The 19,554-nt window shown below is 34.1% G+C and overlaps 1 protein-coding gene across 1 annotated transcript; it reads left to right on the top strand.

The window, feature by feature from the left end:
* The first annotated feature begins 6,956 nt into the window (after nucleotides 1–6,956).
* LOC130799296 (glutamate receptor 2.2-like) lies at nucleotides 6,957–9,736 on the top strand. Its single transcript, XM_057662397.1, is given in 11 exon segments — nucleotides 6,957–7,059; nucleotides 7,430–7,585; nucleotides 7,588–7,772; nucleotides 7,775–7,860; nucleotides 7,862–8,020; nucleotides 8,022–8,208; nucleotides 8,211–8,387; nucleotides 8,389–8,727; nucleotides 8,729–8,826; nucleotides 8,828–9,008; nucleotides 9,485–9,736. Coding segments are annotated over 11 exon segments (1,923 nt in total).
* The last annotated feature ends 9,818 nt before the right edge of the window (nucleotides 9,737–19,554 follow it).

Genomic DNA, 19,554 nt, shown 5'->3' with positions numbered 1-19,554 from the left:
GGCATGCCTAGACCAATGTTTAGCAGGAATAGCAGATAGATATGCATGTGCCTCAACAGAAATATTCTTTATTGCAATCATTTTCTTATCAAAATGAAACTGTACACGAAGATTTTACACAAATTAGTACAACATTACAGTCAAATATGGTATTCTACACATGATTCCATACCTTGTTGTAAGCTCTTGCTGCTCTCCAAAAGTGTTGTTTGTACAACTCTCCAGGAAACTTGATCTTGAAGTTAGCCCAAATATGCCTATAACAGAACCTAATTTCAACTTTAGGAACTACTGAATTCAAAGCTTCAATCAAACCCTGCAATGCCCATGAAGGTATAACATTAGTATTAGGTTTATAACATACTGAATTATAACAATTAATTACGTTCATACCTTTTGCCTATCGCTCATGAAGGTAAAATCTTCACATCCAGCTCGTGCACAACTACTCGATGGACTAACCGACTTCAGGTCTTCTACGAGGAGATTTAGAAACCAAGTCCAGGTTTCTACATTTTCGGTTTCAACCACAGCCCATGCAACTTGGAAGATGTTATTGTTCCCATCCTTACCTACAACAGTCAGCAAAACCCCAGGGAATTCTCCCTTCAAATGTGCCCCATCCACACCTATAATAGGCCTACATCCAACAACAAAACCCTCCTTACATGCTGGCAAAAATATATACATCCTTTGAAACAAGGGTGGAGGTGTGTCTATTCCAATGCATTTCACGATTGCAGTGCTTCCTGGGTTAAACCTCCTTATCGCTTCAGCATAATCCCACACCCTACTATACTCTTCACTAGCATCACCAACGATCATTTTCTTAGCAATTCTTTTAGCCATGTAACACTTAGAATACTTCACTTCACAACCTATCTCTCTGTTAACCCGTTTCATAAATGCCCTTAAATCCCAATTTGGATTTTCCCTCCAATCCTCTATGTATTTCTCAGCTAAATACAACGCAGTGACTTTGTTATTAATGTGTTGGTGACCACAAGTGTGCTCGGGAATATAACTCCTTATTTGAAGTGTCTCCTCATCTTTCAACTTCTTAGCATGAACCTTAAAAAAACACTTCTTATCCTTCCCACAAACACAATTCACAATTCTAGCTTTTGATTTCAGACAATCGCATCTATTGTAGCAATACACGGTTATCCTACTTCTACCATTATGCAAGTAATAATAATTGTAACCACATTCAACAGCATGGTACCTTAATGCTTTTCTAAAGATATATATCGAAGGAAACTTAAGGCCTAATGATAAATTGATCTTACCCTTGAAATCAACCTCAGGATTAAATGTAGCACAGCTGACTATACCTTCCTCATCAACATTCAAAGCACCCAAATCATCATCATCAGACTCCAGTTCATCATCATTAACGTATATGTCTCTGTTGTTTTCTTCATCAATCTCCTTATCTACTATCAACCTAATTTCATCCTCACCAATAAACACATCATCGAGACCATATACTACATTTTCTGCAAACAAATCAGAATCATCCTCATATTCATCCTCATCACTACAATTGTAATCATCATCACTGTTATCCTCATCCTCAATATCAAAAATTTGTTGCTCTATGTGGCCTCTCTCATTTGGTGTAAGGTTTAGGGAAGAAATAGCAGCTGAGGTAGTTGTTTTAGATCTAGGGTTAGCACTTACACATTCTTTATATCCCGTATATGTGTTTGGTGGTCCCATTTGCCCAACAACAGCATCTACATTTGCTGTTTCCAACTCATCCACTACCTCATGTGCCACATCAGATGTTTCGAGCTCCACCTCATCTACCCTAACATTACCCAACTCAGTTGCCAACTCAGAATGCATTTTTTTCGAAGTAGTTGCTTTTTTCCAGATTTTCAATTTCTTCATGTTATTGATTTATCTAATTTTAAGAACCCTAATAAATTATTCATACACAACAACAATCAATTTACAAATTAAACAATAAATAACACGAAATTCAATATAAAAAACGCAGCCAAAACGAAGCAGATTTGAAGAAGGAATTCAATTTTAAAGATAAAAAAACAATGAAGAAAAGATCCGTAATTGAGTAGTACTACATACCTCTAAATGTTAGAAGCTTCACCAACAAGATGTCGCAAGGAACAGAGCAGCGAATTCAAGAACTTAGAGAGATGATTTTTCCGATTGAAGAAGGAAGGAGAAGTGTTTAGTTTCAATTTTGGAATGAAATCGCAGAAATGAAGAAGAAGGAAAGGCTTAAAACATCACGTGACTTGCACGTGATGGTCAACCGTTACTTTCAACGGTCAAACCCTAAGAAAACGTTAAAGGGTAGTCTTTCACAAAGAAATGTATTATACAAGGTAGTTTTTTGCAAAAAACTTTATATAAGGTAGTTTTTTGCAAACTAGTGTATAGAAAAAGTAGTTTTAAATAATTTTCTCTAAAAGAAATAGTTTTCTTATTTCATATTGGCGTACATGGTGATCCAGTTGGTACTAGGGAGCAACACTTGACATTCTTAAAATCCTAAAATAAAGTAGCACAAAAACTGATTTCGCTGCAAAGAATTTTTTTGGGCAGGAAATAATTAAAAAAAAAAAAAAAAAAAAAAAAAAAACATTGAGCACAGTCAATTGTAGTGTTTTGGAGGCGATATTGAATGTTGTCACCTAGGTATTGAAAATATAAAATTGAAAAGTGTGGGTTTCTACTCAAGTGGTAGTCAAGATACAACAATGAAGAAAAAATTTTGGTAACATTCACTTTGAACAATAAAGTAGAATATCGAGCTGATAACTATAACTATAACTTTATAATTACTTTGAAAATTAGGATTTAGCTTCCTAGTTGCTAGGCTTTCGAATTTTACCTCTTATTGACTTTTGTCCTCTGAATTTCATCCTATGTAATATGTAATAATACCAGAAGTAATCATACGTCGAAATATTTTATGTAACAAGATTATAGAGCAACATAGTAACGATTAGATCATATATAGTTTATTTAGCATGAATAAACAGTTTGTTTTAATAATCAAATTTATTTATAATTCATTATAATATTTTAATGTTCTTTGTCTCTTTGAGTTTGCTAATGACATTTTCTTTGTAATATATCACTTTCATTTGCAAACTCAAACAAATAGAACAATATGATATTAATTATTGAGTTTAATCTAGTGTAATTCAGTTTAGTCCCATTTTATGAAGGACGTATGATTGTAAATTTGATTATATAGTCGAAATTTTTCGGTTTGAATATTTACGGAGATTGCATTGACAATCTGACTTGGGTCGGTTTAGTTGTGAATCAAAATAAGTCTAATTTATGTTATTTACGGTTTGGTTTGAAGTTATAGTTACACTCAACATCAAATCAAATTGGGTCAAACTAAGAATTAGGTCAATTTTATTTCGAGTGCTTTTGTTGACTTTATATTGTCATATGGTGTTCGATCGGGTTAAATTGTAAGTTAAAAATCATAGATTCTTGTCCTTGATTAATTAAATTAAGATAGGTTATGCTAAGTTCTAATTAAGTCATGTTTTGAATTGAAAATTTTGGCTATATATAAGTCAAGTAATGTTCTTGTGTGAGTACCGAAAACAATTATTTAATAAATTAAATCTTGATTGGTCTAATAATTATTCTTAACCAAGATTATTGTATTGGATTAGAAAGTTTGTTTTTGCTATTCAACCAGGTCATGCGATAAATCCACTCTTCTGATATCTGTATTCCTGCAAGATGAACTTACTTCAACGCCCAAAGTTAATATTTAAATGAGTTGAATTGCCTAATAGCTTCTTATAGGTGCACCATGGCAGCAATCTGGATTACTAGTTAGGGACTGAGGCTTTATGGAAACAAGAATGTCTTATTCAATACAATGTATTTGATCATTTAATGCTCTTTTCAAGATCAATCTGAGTATTTTTATTTCACGTGTCTAAAATAATTGATATGTAAGACTAATTTATAAAACATCATCTTCCAAAAATAAACCACAAACCCCTTTATTCAAAATAAAAGTCTAAAAATTTGTCTTATTCATGAAATATAGTTGATATAAAAATTTAACGAAAAATTACTTAGATTAGATTACAATAAACCCACCTATTAACTGACCATAAATAATCTCAACTTTACAGAGTAGAGTAAATTCGAATAATCGAATGACCTATAGTAAGTAATTTACAAAAAAAATAAGTTGAAAATTAATGTAAAATTAGAAAAAAAATTTGAAATTTTACAGAAAAATTTCTGAATGTAAAAAAATCAAAAAAAAAAAATTTAACTATTTTTTTCAATTTATTTTTCTTTTAAAAGAATAAAAATTGCTATAATAAGTCATTTGATTACTGGGTTTACTCTAGGTAAATACCCTATAACATTTGAATTATTCATTGTTAATAAATAAGTGAGATTATTGTAGGAAAATTATGAAAAAATAGGATTATTTTAGGTAGTTTTTCCAAAATTTAAACTGTCTAAATTCTGTATCCATAAAAAAAAACCCTAAAATTTTCTTTCAAAATTGTATCACACATGAAAAAATATTTGATTTACAAAATTAAACTATTACAAATCTTCATCTTTAATAAAATCATCAAATTCTCAATCCAAAATTAAGTTTCAAAAAATTATTTATCTTAATTTCAAAATATTTGATAGGACAACTAATCTCTTATCTGCCCATATATAATGTGTACTGAATTCAATAAATATTTTATCTACACAATAGTCGACATCTTGGATCGAATATTGAAGCGGGCTCAAACGGGTAAGTTTTGAACCTAAATCATTCGGGAAAGTGATACTTGTTTTAACAAAAACCTTATTCTCAAAGCATTGACTGTGTTCATAACCAACTTAATTAAAAGGTTAAAGTTACGGTTAAAACTCTAAATTATGTTATATATATTAAAATACTTTATATGTGAGACAAGATCACACATCGAAAAAATAATGAGTTGTAGACTAGCATATATATATTGGTTAGGCTAATCCTCCTACTACCATATGTTTTTGGGAAATAATGAACTCACTAGTGTATGTGCAAGTCAACACTCTTGACCCGTGGGTTTGTAGACCCGAGCCCACGGGTGTCCTTTGTTCACGCTTTTAGCCCACGGCCTAATAATATACTCTAACATGCACTCTCAAACAAGAGTCCTTTGGGCTAAAAGTGTGAAGGCAACATAGGTTCTCATCATAATATTATTCGACGCTGAATATTACACTTTAAATGAGGGTGGTTGAAATTCGAATTTGTGACTTCTTGTCACATTGGCTTTGATTAGAGATGTTCATTCGGGTGATCAGGTCGGTTTCGGACGGGTGTCATTCGGTTCGATTGAATTTCGGATCGGTTATTAATCAGATGCGTGTTACGGTAGGTCACATTCGGATCGAGTCGGTTAGTCACGGTTCGATTGAAGATCAGTTACTCAAGCTATCGGGTTTGCATCAGTTCGGTGTCGGTTGAAGTTCGAGTCGAGTGTCAATCAGTCTCGGGTTGTTTTCTGTTAACAATTGGTTCGGTTTTATCGGGTACAGATCGGACCCGTGTATTTTTTTCAAGTAAAATTCGGCTACGAGTTACTAATTACTATCGATTGAAACAATGTCACATTAAGTTGCTAGTCATTTTTTAATTCATGACAATATTCTCTTTACTTAAGAGAAATAGTTAAAATGCTAATCAATTAGTAATTATTACTTTGTTACTTTTACTTGTTTGACTATAAATTAAAATTAAAGTTCTATCATTTTTCATCCAATTTGATTAAAAATAGTTTATTAGACATTAATTGATTATTTACTATAAATATAAAAACCCATGTATTTTAAAATTTTAATTTATGAAAATACCTATCGCTTTATTAGATTAACTAATAAGATGATTGAATATGAGTTGATCATACTTCTATGTTAGAAATTGGTTCAGGTTTACAGAAATTCGATAAAAAATTGGTTCGGGTTAAGTTGGTTATAGCTGGGTTGAGTTCGGTTTTGAGCATGATACGGGTCGGATATGACTCGATTCGGTCACTATTAGGTTCGGGTAATCTCGGTTAACGGTTACATGTCGGTTAAAAAAATCGATCGTAGATCGGATTCAGTTTCCCATTTTCGGTTGTCAATCGTTCAGGTGCAACTTCGATTCGGGTAATGTCGGTTCGATAAATCTAAAAAAGATATGCATTTTCGGGTCGGATAACTTTCGGTTTCAGGTCGGATTGCCGGGTCGGGTCACATTTGAACAACTCTAGCTTTGATACATGTAAAAGAATCAACTCAGCCAAAAATTAAAATTTTTGATTAAAACCCCAAATTACATTATATACTCTAAGAGATGGAAGGCTATTTCACTATTCCTAGTTGGACATACATAAGCCTACGCTATAGTATAAATGAAACACGTATCCAGCCAAGCAGTTATAGGTTAGAGTTAAAAAATACAGCTCTTATAAATAAATAAGTATAAGGTCAATAATAGAATAAAAAAATAAATAGAAGTTGAATAACATCTAACCATCCAGGATTGGTAGTGAAATCACTAATCAAAAAATAGAAGTAATGGTGCACGAAGATGCATCATACTGACACTTGCATAATCAATAAACTAATTTGGCCTTCTTCAAAAGACTTCATTGACCAACCTGTCCACAACTCACCACCCCAAATTTCATAGACAAGCTTCACTTATAATATGTACTTGTAAATGTTTACTTAGTCTATGCTAAATCATTTTGTCCAATAATTTAGAAGCCTCAAAAACCTAAGTTTAGGTCCACTAATGAGGGTTTTATGCTGAATAAAATTCTTAGTTTTGTCTCTAATACTTTAACAAGTACATCTTTAGGGGCAATGAAAAAAACTTTTATTTATAGATGTAGAGTTAATCTTGGATATTAAAAATTGGGAATGAGAAAATGGGTTACAAATGTATCAAAATGGCACTCTTTGACTTATATGTTAGTCACCCTGATTACCTAACAAGACTAGTTTTAAGTACTAAAGAATACAATCTTGATATCATTAGTGCTGCCGCTGTAGGTACGTTATTTTATTATACTTGCTACATTTTAGTTTTTATGCAATTTAATGCGTAATGTTGACCGTTTATAGCTTAAACTATGTTTAACTAAAAATTATAAAAAGTAGATATAATAAAAGTATGTGATTAGACGATTCAAAAAAGCCCACTTAACTATATTTCTTCTAGACATTAGCTGTCATATATAAAATAAGCTTGAAAATAAAAGAAGTATTCGTTATTCATTTTTGAATGTTATTATAAATCAACAATCTCAATTCTAAACCACATCATATTGGAGTCTAATTAAAAATTATACTAACATACATATGGATAAAATAATCACAAGTGGAATGTTTTCATTGAACTAAAAGATTAATTGATGTTAATCTTGTGTTGCGGCCCTTCACTTGATCAATAATGTTGAAGTTAAGGCAATAAGAGGGCCACTTACATCAAGTGAAACTCAATTTGTGATAAATGTAGGGACTAAAGCTAAAGTACCCATTATTGCTTACTCTGCAACAAGTCCTTTCCTTTCATCTCTATAAAGTCCTTCATTCGAGCTACACAAAATGATGTTACTCAAGTACAAGCCATTGGAGCCCTTATACAATCATTTGGTTGGAGAGAAATCGTGCCTATATATGCTAACAACGAATATGGTCAAGGCATCATGCCTCAACTGGTTGATATGCTGCAGGGATCTAACACCCGGATGCCATACCAATGTGTCGTTTACTCGTTTCTCCGTTAGTGACCGATGATCAAATCTTACAAGAATTATACAAGTTGAAAAGTATGCAAACAAGGATGTTTGTAAGTCAGGATATTTCTTAAAGCTAAAGAAGCTGGTATGATGAGTGAAGATTATGTTTGCATTTTGACAAATGGAATGAGTGATTTACTCGAATCTTTTGATCGTAATGCTCTCGAATGAATGCAAGGTGTGTTGGGTGTCAAGACTTTTGTGCCTAGAACACGAGTTAAAGAATCTCACCACTCGATGGTCGATGACTAATAAGCATGATCATCCCATGAATGGATATGGTTTATGGGCTTATGATGCTACTTTAGCTTTAGGCAATGCAGCAGAAGAGCTTGGTAATAGATTAGATCACTTTAATCTCCGGAATCTACACAGAACATATATGAATTCGACTCCAACATTGGGTAGAACCTTTTACAAGCAATGTTAAAGACAAAATTTCAAGATCTTGCAGGAGATTTTAGCCTTAGCCAAGCAGGGAAATTGACAAAACCGTCAGTGTACCAAATCATAAATGTGGATGGAAATGGGTGGAAAGATCTCGGATATTGGACTGCAGAAAATGAACTTGTAAAGATTTAAAGGAGATTTGTCGGGAAGACATCATCGTTATTCTACATCGAATGCTAATTTACGAGCCATCATATGGCCAAGAGATTCTGTGCCTGTTCCGAAAGTTTGGGTCATTTCTGCAAGCAGAAAAAAGCTAAAGATCGGTGTGTCTGTCAAGTATGGTTTTACTGAATTAGTGAATGTGCAGAACTGTCCGGAAACTAACACTACCCAAGTCACTGGTTTCTGCATCGATGTTTTCGATGCTGTTATGGATAAGCTTCCCTACTATGTTCCTTATGAGTTCATTCCATTTGCGGAGATGAAAAACACAGCCTCGAGCTCATATAATGATCTAACCTATGTTAACAGTCAAGCAGCTACAACCTGCAGTTAAAGATGTGAATCAGTTGATAGAAAAAGGTGAATCTGTGGCATATCAGCATGGCTCCTTTGTCCAAGGACTGTGCGCAACTGAAATCATACAAAGGAAGTGAAGAACTTAATGAGTTGTTGTCGAAAGGAACGGAAAATGGGGGTGTTGCAGCAGTTTTTGATGAGGTTCCATATATGAAGCTTATCCTAGGAAAATATTGTCACAAGTATTCTATGGTTCAACCCACTTACAAGACCGGTGGATTTGGCTTTGTAAGTTAATTCTCTAATGTCCTTTCTATTTTCACATAAGTCTTGAATATAGGTAAGCCAACCATATGAGAACTGCACATAATTTAATGAGTCATCCATAGGCAGATTTAGTATATAACCTTGAGTAACACGTGATACCTATGATTTTTTTTTTGAAAAATCAGTTTTGAGAGGAAACTTCAATCTTCACGCATGCTCTTTTTATTTTCAGATTTAGGGTTTTTTCTTTGCCTTCATTGTCTCTCTCACATTTTGCCTTCATCATCCTTCTTATTCGATCGATTCTGTGTTGCTTCATCAAATCGAATCTCTCCTTCTCTGAAGCCAGACCTCAATCCTCGAATCCACTAAACATAATAATCTTACAATTTATTTATTTATGTTACAATTTTTGAATTTATTTATCTACATTGGTGCTACTCACGGGTTTGGATTCTTGATCTGACACTCATCCTAATATTCAACGATATTTCTAGGTATTTCCGTAAGGGTCTCAACTAGTAGCTGACATATCAAGAGCAATACTGAATGTAACAAACGGAGAAAAGATGGTGGGAATAGAGATAGAATGGTTCACAACAAATGACAGTTACGATACAGACAGAGTAAGCAACAACGTTTCTCAAGATCATTTCTATCTGGGAGTTGAGAGTAGGCCTATGCAATGGGCCGGATACGGGCCAAACCGGGCTTTAGTGGATACGGGCTGGATCGGGTCGTGCCTATGAAATAAGAAAACGGGCTTTAAATGGGTCGTGTCCATCGAGCCCGATTCGACCCAGCCCATTATCTTTATCTCTTATTCTGTCACTTAATTATGCAATTTAATATACATATTAAGACTATCAATGAAATTATGAAACAATATGTGACAATCACAAAAGAAAAAAATATTAAAAATAAAAAGATATTGTTATCTTGTAAATTTTAATCCTACAGGTTGTCTCTTAACTAATGTGAATAGTCTTTCATCTCTATAGTTGCTTCCCATTTCTCTTTCTTCCTTCATTTTTGGCTTTCCAAGCAATTTGATAACAGGTAACTAATTTTATTCCTCTTCTACCATTTTTGAATTGAATTAGCTTCAAGTCCTCTCGTTCTTTCAAAGATTTTTACACAAATTGATTTAACATTTGAAAATCAACTCATCCTCTTGCTTAATTGGGAAATTTCTACTGCATTTTCAAAGAAAATATTGAGATTCAATTGCTGTTTCATCAAAGAATAAACTATTCTAATTAAATCGTGAAGGCCTGTTTAGGACCCGTGTAAAGCTCTTTTTCAACCCGTTCCATTTACAATAAAGTAGACACCGCTAATAACCCGACCCATTTAAGGCCCGACCCTTCAAAAGCCCATATAATAAAGGGTTAGATCAGTGGGTTCGATGGGCCCCCAGCCCGTTGCACAGGTCTAGTTGAGAGCTTTTGGGCCTTATTTCTGATTGTTGGTTTTGCTGCAACATTTGCTCTTGTGTTGTTCATACTTGGTGCAGTTTAAGTACAAACATCGTCATATATGGATGTACAATGACATTACATTATGGCATAAAATTACCGAATTCTTAAATTTCCCAACTCTTTTTATTTAATCGCCACCCTTTTTAAATGAATTTACTAAAATGCCTTTGAACTTAAAATTATATAAAACACTTCAATCTCACTCAATAACACTTTTATCACTCTAAAAATAATCAATCTAAACTTAAAATTTGTGGAGCAAAAGCTAAGAAAATTCAAAACGCAAACAACAATTCGAGGTAATTTCTAATCTAATCTCATTCAAAATTCAAAAATAAAATAGTGGAACGACCCAGTTGCGCGTTTTGTGCAACTCCTCCATGGCTTTGTCGCGCGCCATTGGTTCCCTCTTTTTTTTTGTGCATTTTATATTATTAATAACTAATAATTTATATTTTTGTGAATAAATTATATTAGTAAATATTTATTAATTTAATAATAATAATATTATTATTATTATTATTAATTTTTTAATGTTTATTAATTTAATTTATTAATTTAATAATATTAATTTTTAAAAATGTTTATTAATTTATATGTTTGGATTATATTGTTTGTTAATAATTTATATTATTAAATATTTATTAATTTAATATTATTAATGTAATTAAAATTACTTTAATAATATTAATGTTATTAAGATTAATAACTTTTTTAGTTTAAGTAAATTATTAATGTTAATTAATTAATCGTTTTCAATCATGATTTAATATGTTAATTAATTATTATTTTTTATTCATGTAATTAACTTAACATACGTACAACTGTAATTTAATTTATTTTAATTATTTATATAATTTATTATATTAATTAATTATTAATATTTAATTAAATTATGAAAATTGTAGTAAATGGTCGATAATCAAGGAAAAGAAAAGGGTTTCTTTAGACTGCAAGATATGTCTGATGAGCTGTATGGAGTTTTACCTGCCACTCCCCTTGGTCGTTTGCCTTACATTATGCACCAGCACATTGATAGTGCTTTAATTACGGCCTTTGTAAAGAGGTGGCATCCAGATACCAACACCTTCCACATGCCCTGGGGGAGATGACCATTATGTTGCACGACGTGCAACGTATTCTAGGTATTGGTATTGAAGGTTCACTGCCGACTAAACCCGATGATGGTGAGTGAAAGCTCGCGCTGGCCGGTCTCTTTGGAGTGCCCATGTTTGAGTTGCGAAGGGGGGTTCTTCACTAGCCGGAGCATCAACGTTGATGAAATTATGCACATGTGCCACCGGTCTTAATTTTTAGAGACACAGTCTGCAGCCTATTACATGGCTATTATAGGTTCAACACTGCTGGTAGATAAGACTAGAGTTGGGATATGACCTCACCCTATACTTACTGTGAATACGGATCAGGATGAGATTTCTTGGGGTGCAGTGACTCTAGCGTATTTGTATCGCCAACTAGGTATGGCGTCTAGGACTGGATGCAAGACTATTGTTGGTTGTCTTACATTGTTACAGACATGGATCTACGAGTACTTCCCGGCCTTTCGCCCCCATCCTCATCAAGTTGATGTGCCTAAACGAGGGTGGAGATGCGGTCTACACAGAAGCTAGTTCGTAGCTTAGCAGGCTGAAAGACTGTAGGAGTATATTGGACTCCATGACAGAGATACAGGTTTTGTACATCACATCCTGCATTGTTATAATTTTTAATTTAATTTTAAATTATTTTGTTTGTGTTAATTTTGCTTGTAAATAGGTGGAATGGACTCCATACATTACTTCTCTTAGGGCATTATTAAATGAGCACCCACGCACCGTCTTTATCGAGGGCATCACCTGTTTTGATATCGTCGAGGTGTATTTGCCCGAGAGGACAGTTAGACAGCTGGGTTTTGTACAAGGTATCCCCCCCTCCTATGAGACCTACCCAAGCTACACTACCGGCATAGGGTACCTATTCCGTCTCCTTTGCTTCTCCGTATATTTACACGGAGGCATGGAGTAGGTTCCCTTATTGTGGTCGCGTTGGTGATCAGAAAATTTTTCGGGCATCTGTTCCATCAGAGGTTGTTCCTGATTATGTTGACTGGTTTATAGTGTCCTCCCACTCATTTCTCCTGCCCTACGAAGGACCGAGTGGATGTTTTGGTGGAGCTGATAGCAGAGCTGAATACGTTACTGTTTCAAATTATCTCTTTCCATTACTTTAATGTTATTTATCATCTGTTTAAACCATTGTTTTGATGTTGCAGTTTGCAAATGAATTTCCTAGTCAAATCACACCATTGCTCAGGAAGCCTGCTGTTGTGGACATGAACCCCCAGGAAAGACAAATTTCTAATTTGTACATGGAATAAGTTAGAGATTTATTCGCCAAATGGCAAGCTATTCGAGGGCAAGGCCCTTCATAGACATTTGTTTTTGTAAGAATAAACCATTTGTTGATGTTGTGTTGTATTTCTAAACTACTGGAATGCTTTCTATTAATTAACATAAATGCCTTTTATATTTTTAATAAACATATTTAATTATACATATTAAATGCTTTCTAAATACAAAGGTAACATAATTAAGTATACAATAAATACAATTTTTAAATCAATATACACCATTTTACTACGGACTATCTAAATTGACTGCATCTTCAGCGGTATTATAACGTTGTTGTAGTCGTACCCTATATAGTCTATTCCAAAGAGAAATCCTACTGTGAAAATGTATTTCTAAATGTCTACAATAATTTTCAGCTGCTTCTCTCCATGCTTGATGGACTGGCGACAGTGGAGATGAATCATCATTCGTTAAAAGTTGAACATAATGATTTCTTTTGACCCAACAAATGTGTAGAATTTTATTTACGCCATGCACTCCTGGTGTTCTCCTTAATGGAAGAACTAGACAGTTATTTACGTCACTGGCACCATAGTACGCTATGATAATGTTAAGAAATGTTGCTGCAGAGTACAATCTCAGTGGTGCTTCCAACTAGTGAATAAACGGTGCAGGTCCTTTGTTATGTGAACCAATTCTGAACATCGCATTATCTAGCATCTCTGCTGATAAGTACAAATGTTGGTATTACGGTTTGTACACTTGTATTTCCATAAACATTTCTTGCCATAGAAGAGGCCATGCCTCCTCACCTCCCAACTCTGTGATGGAAATAGCTCTGAATTTATATTTTCCATCATCGATAACATCTATAGAGGAGATAGATAACATCGATAACATCAAATAAGTACGGTGGAAGAATATGTGGAATATATTGCTGCCATGGAAAAGTTGAAAAAACACGACCTCATGAACCATATGTAATATAACAAATTAATTTTATTCACTTTTATTAAACTAATTTGAATATAGAGGAGATAGACAAGTACCAGATAAGTTGAAACTAAAGTCAAATCCAACAGACGATTGCGTTGATTGACCACTAGATCTCCTGCGTGATGAAGATCTCGATCCACGACCCCTGGAGGACGATCTGTTGTACTCAAATGCGCTTTCATTTTTCCTGAGAGTTTTGATTGTTTTTGGTCTTCCCCTTCTCGGTGGACCTACATGTGGCTCAGGTATATCAATACCATCCATATGTAATTCATCTTTAAGTACCTGAAACATGAATTGTACAACTGCAGGATCTGCTTTAAGCACTTCATCAACCAGCGATTGAAAGTACTCTTTATCATCAGCATTTGCATACCGTACTTCTTCATTGGCGTCAACTTCTGCCTCTATGTACGTTAATGTCTTCTAGAATGGATGTACGTCATCCAAATACAACGAACCTTGTGACTTGATCGATAAATAAAAGTAACAAGCACAAGGTAATCCATGGGTTCTCTGAAGTGCACAACCGCATTTTTCAAAGACATAATCACCCAACTCTAACATACGGTTATGCTCAAGCACCAAAAGTTTCAAGGCATGAATGGATACATGACAATATAGTGGTTTCATCCAATTATAGCGTAAAGACCTTGAAATAGAATTCATGGATTCCTACAGAGCTTGTCAAATCTTCGATTACTGATTAGTTATTTGTGTGTGTGCCCTTTTAAATAGGGTATCAAAGGAGCTATTATCGCTACCAAGATAGTACTTGAATGATGAGTGTTAGCTTTCAACTCTGCTAGTAGTCTGGTTGCCCATGTGTGCACAGTCATTCGTCCATGCATGCACAAATTTCTCTTTGTGTGGAATCCATGTTCCAACCAAATATCGAACGACCCTTTTATTTCTAGTTGACCAAGTAGCCACAATCGATCCCCATTTATTTTCAAATTCGTTGGGCGTAAAACAATTAACCAAGGGGTTCCATGTAGTTTGCCTGAATATCTTCCCTCGTTGATTTCTTTTCCCACCGCACAATTTGTCCACCATATTTTCTACGTCATTTGCAATGTGTCATACGAATAATAAATGTCTCACATCAACATTAAAGAGAAGATTAGATATAAATAACATTGTTATCATCTTCATCATACCTAGTGTATCCCGCTCATAGAAAACTATGGTCAGGGTCTGGGGACGGAAGGATGGCGGCAACTCATACTCATAAAGGAGAGCGCGACCAAAAGAGTCCCCCAACTTGAGAAAGATAAAGAGAAGTTTTTGCAACATAAAAGATGAAAAAAATGCATATAGATAAAAATAAATAAGTAAAAACAATTAAAAAAATAATAATAAATAAAAATTTAAAAATTTAAAAATAAATAAAAAGAAAAATAAAAAGAAAACAATAATACGAATAAAACTGATAGAAAGGAGAAAAAGCTAGGGAACAAGAACACCAACAAGAAATCGAAGAGGGAATCAGTAATTTGAAACATGGAGCGCCTCCAACTACCTCTAACCCTAGTCAGGTCCTTAGAGAGGTTTAACTCATGCAAGTTAGCTTTTATTTTCTTATCCCAAGTTATCCTGGGTCTTCCTCGACTCCTTTTACCATCTACTATAATGATTTCTACCAACCTCACAGGAGCGTCGAAAGTCTTTCTCTGCACATGTCCAAACCACCTAAATCTATTTTCGCGCGTTTTTCCGAAAATTGGTGCAACCCCTAGTTTGTCTATACACTCTTGTTTCTTAATTCGATCCATCAATCTGTGCCCGTACATCCACCTCGGCATACCCATTTCTGTGACTTCCATCGTACATTTAAAAATCTTCTTTACGGGCCAATATTTTGTCCCATATAGAAAAGCCGGTCTAATTGCCACCCAGTAAAATTTTCCTTTTAACTTACTAGGGAACTTCTTATCACATAGTATCGCGATGGATGCTCGCCACTTGAGCCAACCCGCATGTATATAATGACTAACTTCTTCGTCAATCTCTCTATCCCTTTGAATGATCAATCCCAAATACTTATACTTGGTCGTACTTTTAACAACTTCTTCACCAATGTACACCTCTGGCTCACCTACCGGTGATGTCCCACTAAAGTCACAACGCAAATACTCGATTTTCATATGGCTTATGCGCAACTCTTTACCTTCTAAACTTTCCTCCACTCATCCAATTTATTACTAACATCCTTTTTAGTTTCTGATTCCAACACGATATCGTCAGCGAATAACATTCACCACGGTACCGTCTCCCAGATAGATTTAGAAATCTCTTCCATACTGACAGTAAAAGTGAAAGAACTTAGAGTCGATCCCTGATGTAGTCTACTTTAACTGGGAAAGGCTCTATTATCCCTATCGGTGTTTGAATGTTAGTCGAAACTCTATCATACATATCCCGTATAGCCTCAATGTACACTGAAGAAATACCTTTAGCCTTAAGGCTATCCTAGATGATGCATCGTGGTATGCTATCATACGCTTTCTCCAAGTCGTTGAACACTATATGCAGATCTTTCTTCCGCTCCTTATATGTTTCCATCAATCTCCTCAAAACATGAATAGCCTCAGTAGTTGACCTTTCTACCATAAAATCGAATCGGTTCTCTCTAATCACCATTTCTTGTCTAATTCTACTCTCTATCACTCTTTCCCAAATTTTCATTATGTGGCTTAGAAGTTTGATACCTCTATAGTTCCCGCATATTTGCGCATCGCCTTTGTTTTTAAACAGAGGTATTATTGTGATGTTCCTTCATTCATCTGGCATCTTATGTGTCCTCAAGATAACATTAAAGAGGTTAGTCAGCCAACGAATGCCCTCTTCTCCTAAACCCCTCTACACCTCAATCGGGATGTTATCTAGCCCGACTGCCTTTGCTCTCCGCATCTTTTTGAGAGCTTCTCCTACTACCTCTATGGTAATATCACTCGTTGAGCCATATTCTTGTGGTCGTTGGAGGTCAGAAGTTTTACTATCCTCCTCCTTTGGCCCCCTAGACTCATTGAGTAGTTGAGAGAAATACTAACGCTATTTGGTTTTGATGTCCTCTTGTCTCAGGAGAACTCGTCCTCCCTTATCTTTGATGTATTTCACTACCTCTAAGTCCTGCTTTTGTCTGGACCTAGTCCTTACCAACTTAAAAATATGTTTCTCCCCCTCTTTGGTATCAAGCTTCCGATAAAAGTCTTCATAAGTACGACTTTTTGCCTCTGTTACTGCTTTCTTTGCCACTCACTTTGCTTCTTTGTAGAGTTGTCTCTTTTCTATCCTATCCTCCTCCTCCGTGCATGTAATAAGTTCCTTAAATCTCTTGTTTTTATCCTCTATCTTCTTCTCAACCTCATCGTTCCACAACCACGACTCTTTGAACACTTTTGGTTTCCCCGATAACACCCCCAAGGTCTCTTTTGCCACTTTTCGAATGGTTTTTGTCATGTTCACTCATATTTCATTCGCATCCTCATACTAACTTGGAAAGCCTAACGAACTTATCTTGCTTGACACGATTGTGATTTGAGTCTCCCCTACATGATCTTTTCCCTGAACTCGATCTTCTTCTCTACCATTTTCTTTCTCATCCTAAAAACTAGTACTAAAAGTCTATGTTGGGTCATATCTGTACCCAACACCACCTTAAAATCCAAGCATAAGGCTCAATCTCCCTTGCGTTCTAAGAAATAATCAACTTGGGTTGCATGCCCATCGCTCTTATATGTAATGAAATGCTCATCTTTCTTCCTAAAGATCAAATTCTAAGCAATAGTCATCTAGAAAAAATACTAGGAAACTTTTGTCTTATTGAGGTCATGATAAATGCAAGTTGCATGTCGGTTGTACTAAGCTCTTGTACATGTTGTCGAATATCTACAATCAACCTATTTGCCCTTATATGACTATCTCTGTATACCAAAACTGGGTGGTTATGTCTTCCTTTTACACCACACCAGGACACACCCTAACCGTGCAAAGTCTTTCCCCTGATTTACGACTACTTCCTACAATCATAAATTTACACCCACATGTTCTACTTCTAGAACTGGGTCGAGCAACATTATCTAGATTATGCAATTCACCCCTAATATTACCATAGCGGTGACATCGTAAGTACAAACTAACTCTAGAACGTCCTTCTTTATGTTTATACGAGGCACGTGTAAATTGAAAATCAATTCCTAATGCTATCTTATCAGCCCAAGCATGTAATTCATCAATAAAATCAAATTCCTTATCCAAAACAAATCTATCAGAATAATCTACATTATCCCCTAAATTTTCAAAGTCCTAGAAATATAAATTAATTTTTAAGCATTAATAAATATTAAGTAAATAATAATAATAAATAACATTTAATAATATAATTATTACGTTAGTTTCAAATAAAAACTAAAACATACATTAAGTTAATAAAATATTAAATAAATAAACATACATTAAGTTAATAAATATTAAGTGTAACAATACTCCCTTCTATTCAGCTTATGTGTCTCATTTCCTTTTATGGTCAAGTCACCTTAATTGTCCTATTTCTATTTTTGGTATGAGTTTTTGACTTTTATGCCCTTAGTAGCTTTATCCTATTTTCCATTATATCCTCCATTGTCCATACTAATTTTTCCTCCCTTACATTAAAAACACATAATATCACTCTCTTTCATACCCTTAGGGTCCCACTTTTGACTCTCCTTAAAATCCGTGAAAAGTCAAATGGGACTCCTAAGGTAAATAGGAGGGAGTATTAAGTAAATAATTATTAAGTTTAATAATAATAATAATAAAATAACATTTAATAATAAAAATATAAATATAAATATCATTAACTAAAATATAAATATAATAAACATAAATGATAAATAAATAAATTACTACAAAATATATTAAATAATATTAAAATAAAAAATAGTTTAAATAAACAAGAGGAATAAAAAATAAAAAAAGGAGCAAGTCGTGCGCGGCTAGGCTGTTGGTGGGTCGCGTGAAACGTGTGACTGAACTGCGGTCCAGTCGCGCATTTCACGCGACCCAACCACGGCCCGGTCATGTGTTTCATGCGCCATTCCATTTTTTTTTTTTTTGAAAAATTTTGAATCGATTCATAAGCTTACCGAATTGTATTCATGCTCATTTTGGTTGGCCATTGTAATTTAATTTTTAGTTTAGCTTATTTTAGTTTAGAGAGTGTTTACAGAGAGTTTTTAAATAGATGTTAGAGATTCAATCATTTAAGATTTGAAAATTATGCGGGATAATTTTAAAAATTTATTATATAAAGAATAGAAATAAAATGAAAAAGAACTATAAAGTTTAATAATCGCGTGAAATTAAAGAGATGGCTAAGACGTTTGATGAGATGGATGAGTCATCTTATAAGTCCAACAAAAATCAATTAGAATCAGAATCAGCTTGAGAATTGTAATAATAAGAACAATTGCTTTTGATAATGATGATGAAAGTATGCCTAATACGAATTGCCCTAACAGTCCAATTTGACCACATTTCTACAAAATAACCTTATGTTAACATGAAATTGGGTTTTATTTTTTGTAATGGTACAATGTTGATTAATTGCCATTAGAGTATAACTTTATATAGACTTCCTTTTTCTCTATATAGTGAATAATAGAAATTTTATGTAACCAGAGGAGTAGCAATAGTTAAGTGGTACTTCTATACCCATTGTATTTATACGCATTATTTTTGTATGATAACAACAAA

This window comes from Amaranthus tricolor, chromosome 14, assembly GCF_026212465.1.
Source record: "Amaranthus tricolor cultivar Red isolate AtriRed21 chromosome 14, ASM2621246v1, whole genome shotgun sequence".
Classification (NCBI taxonomy): domain Eukaryota; kingdom Viridiplantae; phylum Streptophyta; class Magnoliopsida; order Caryophyllales; family Amaranthaceae; genus Amaranthus; species Amaranthus tricolor.
This window is presented reverse-complemented; position numbering and strand designations above follow the sequence as displayed.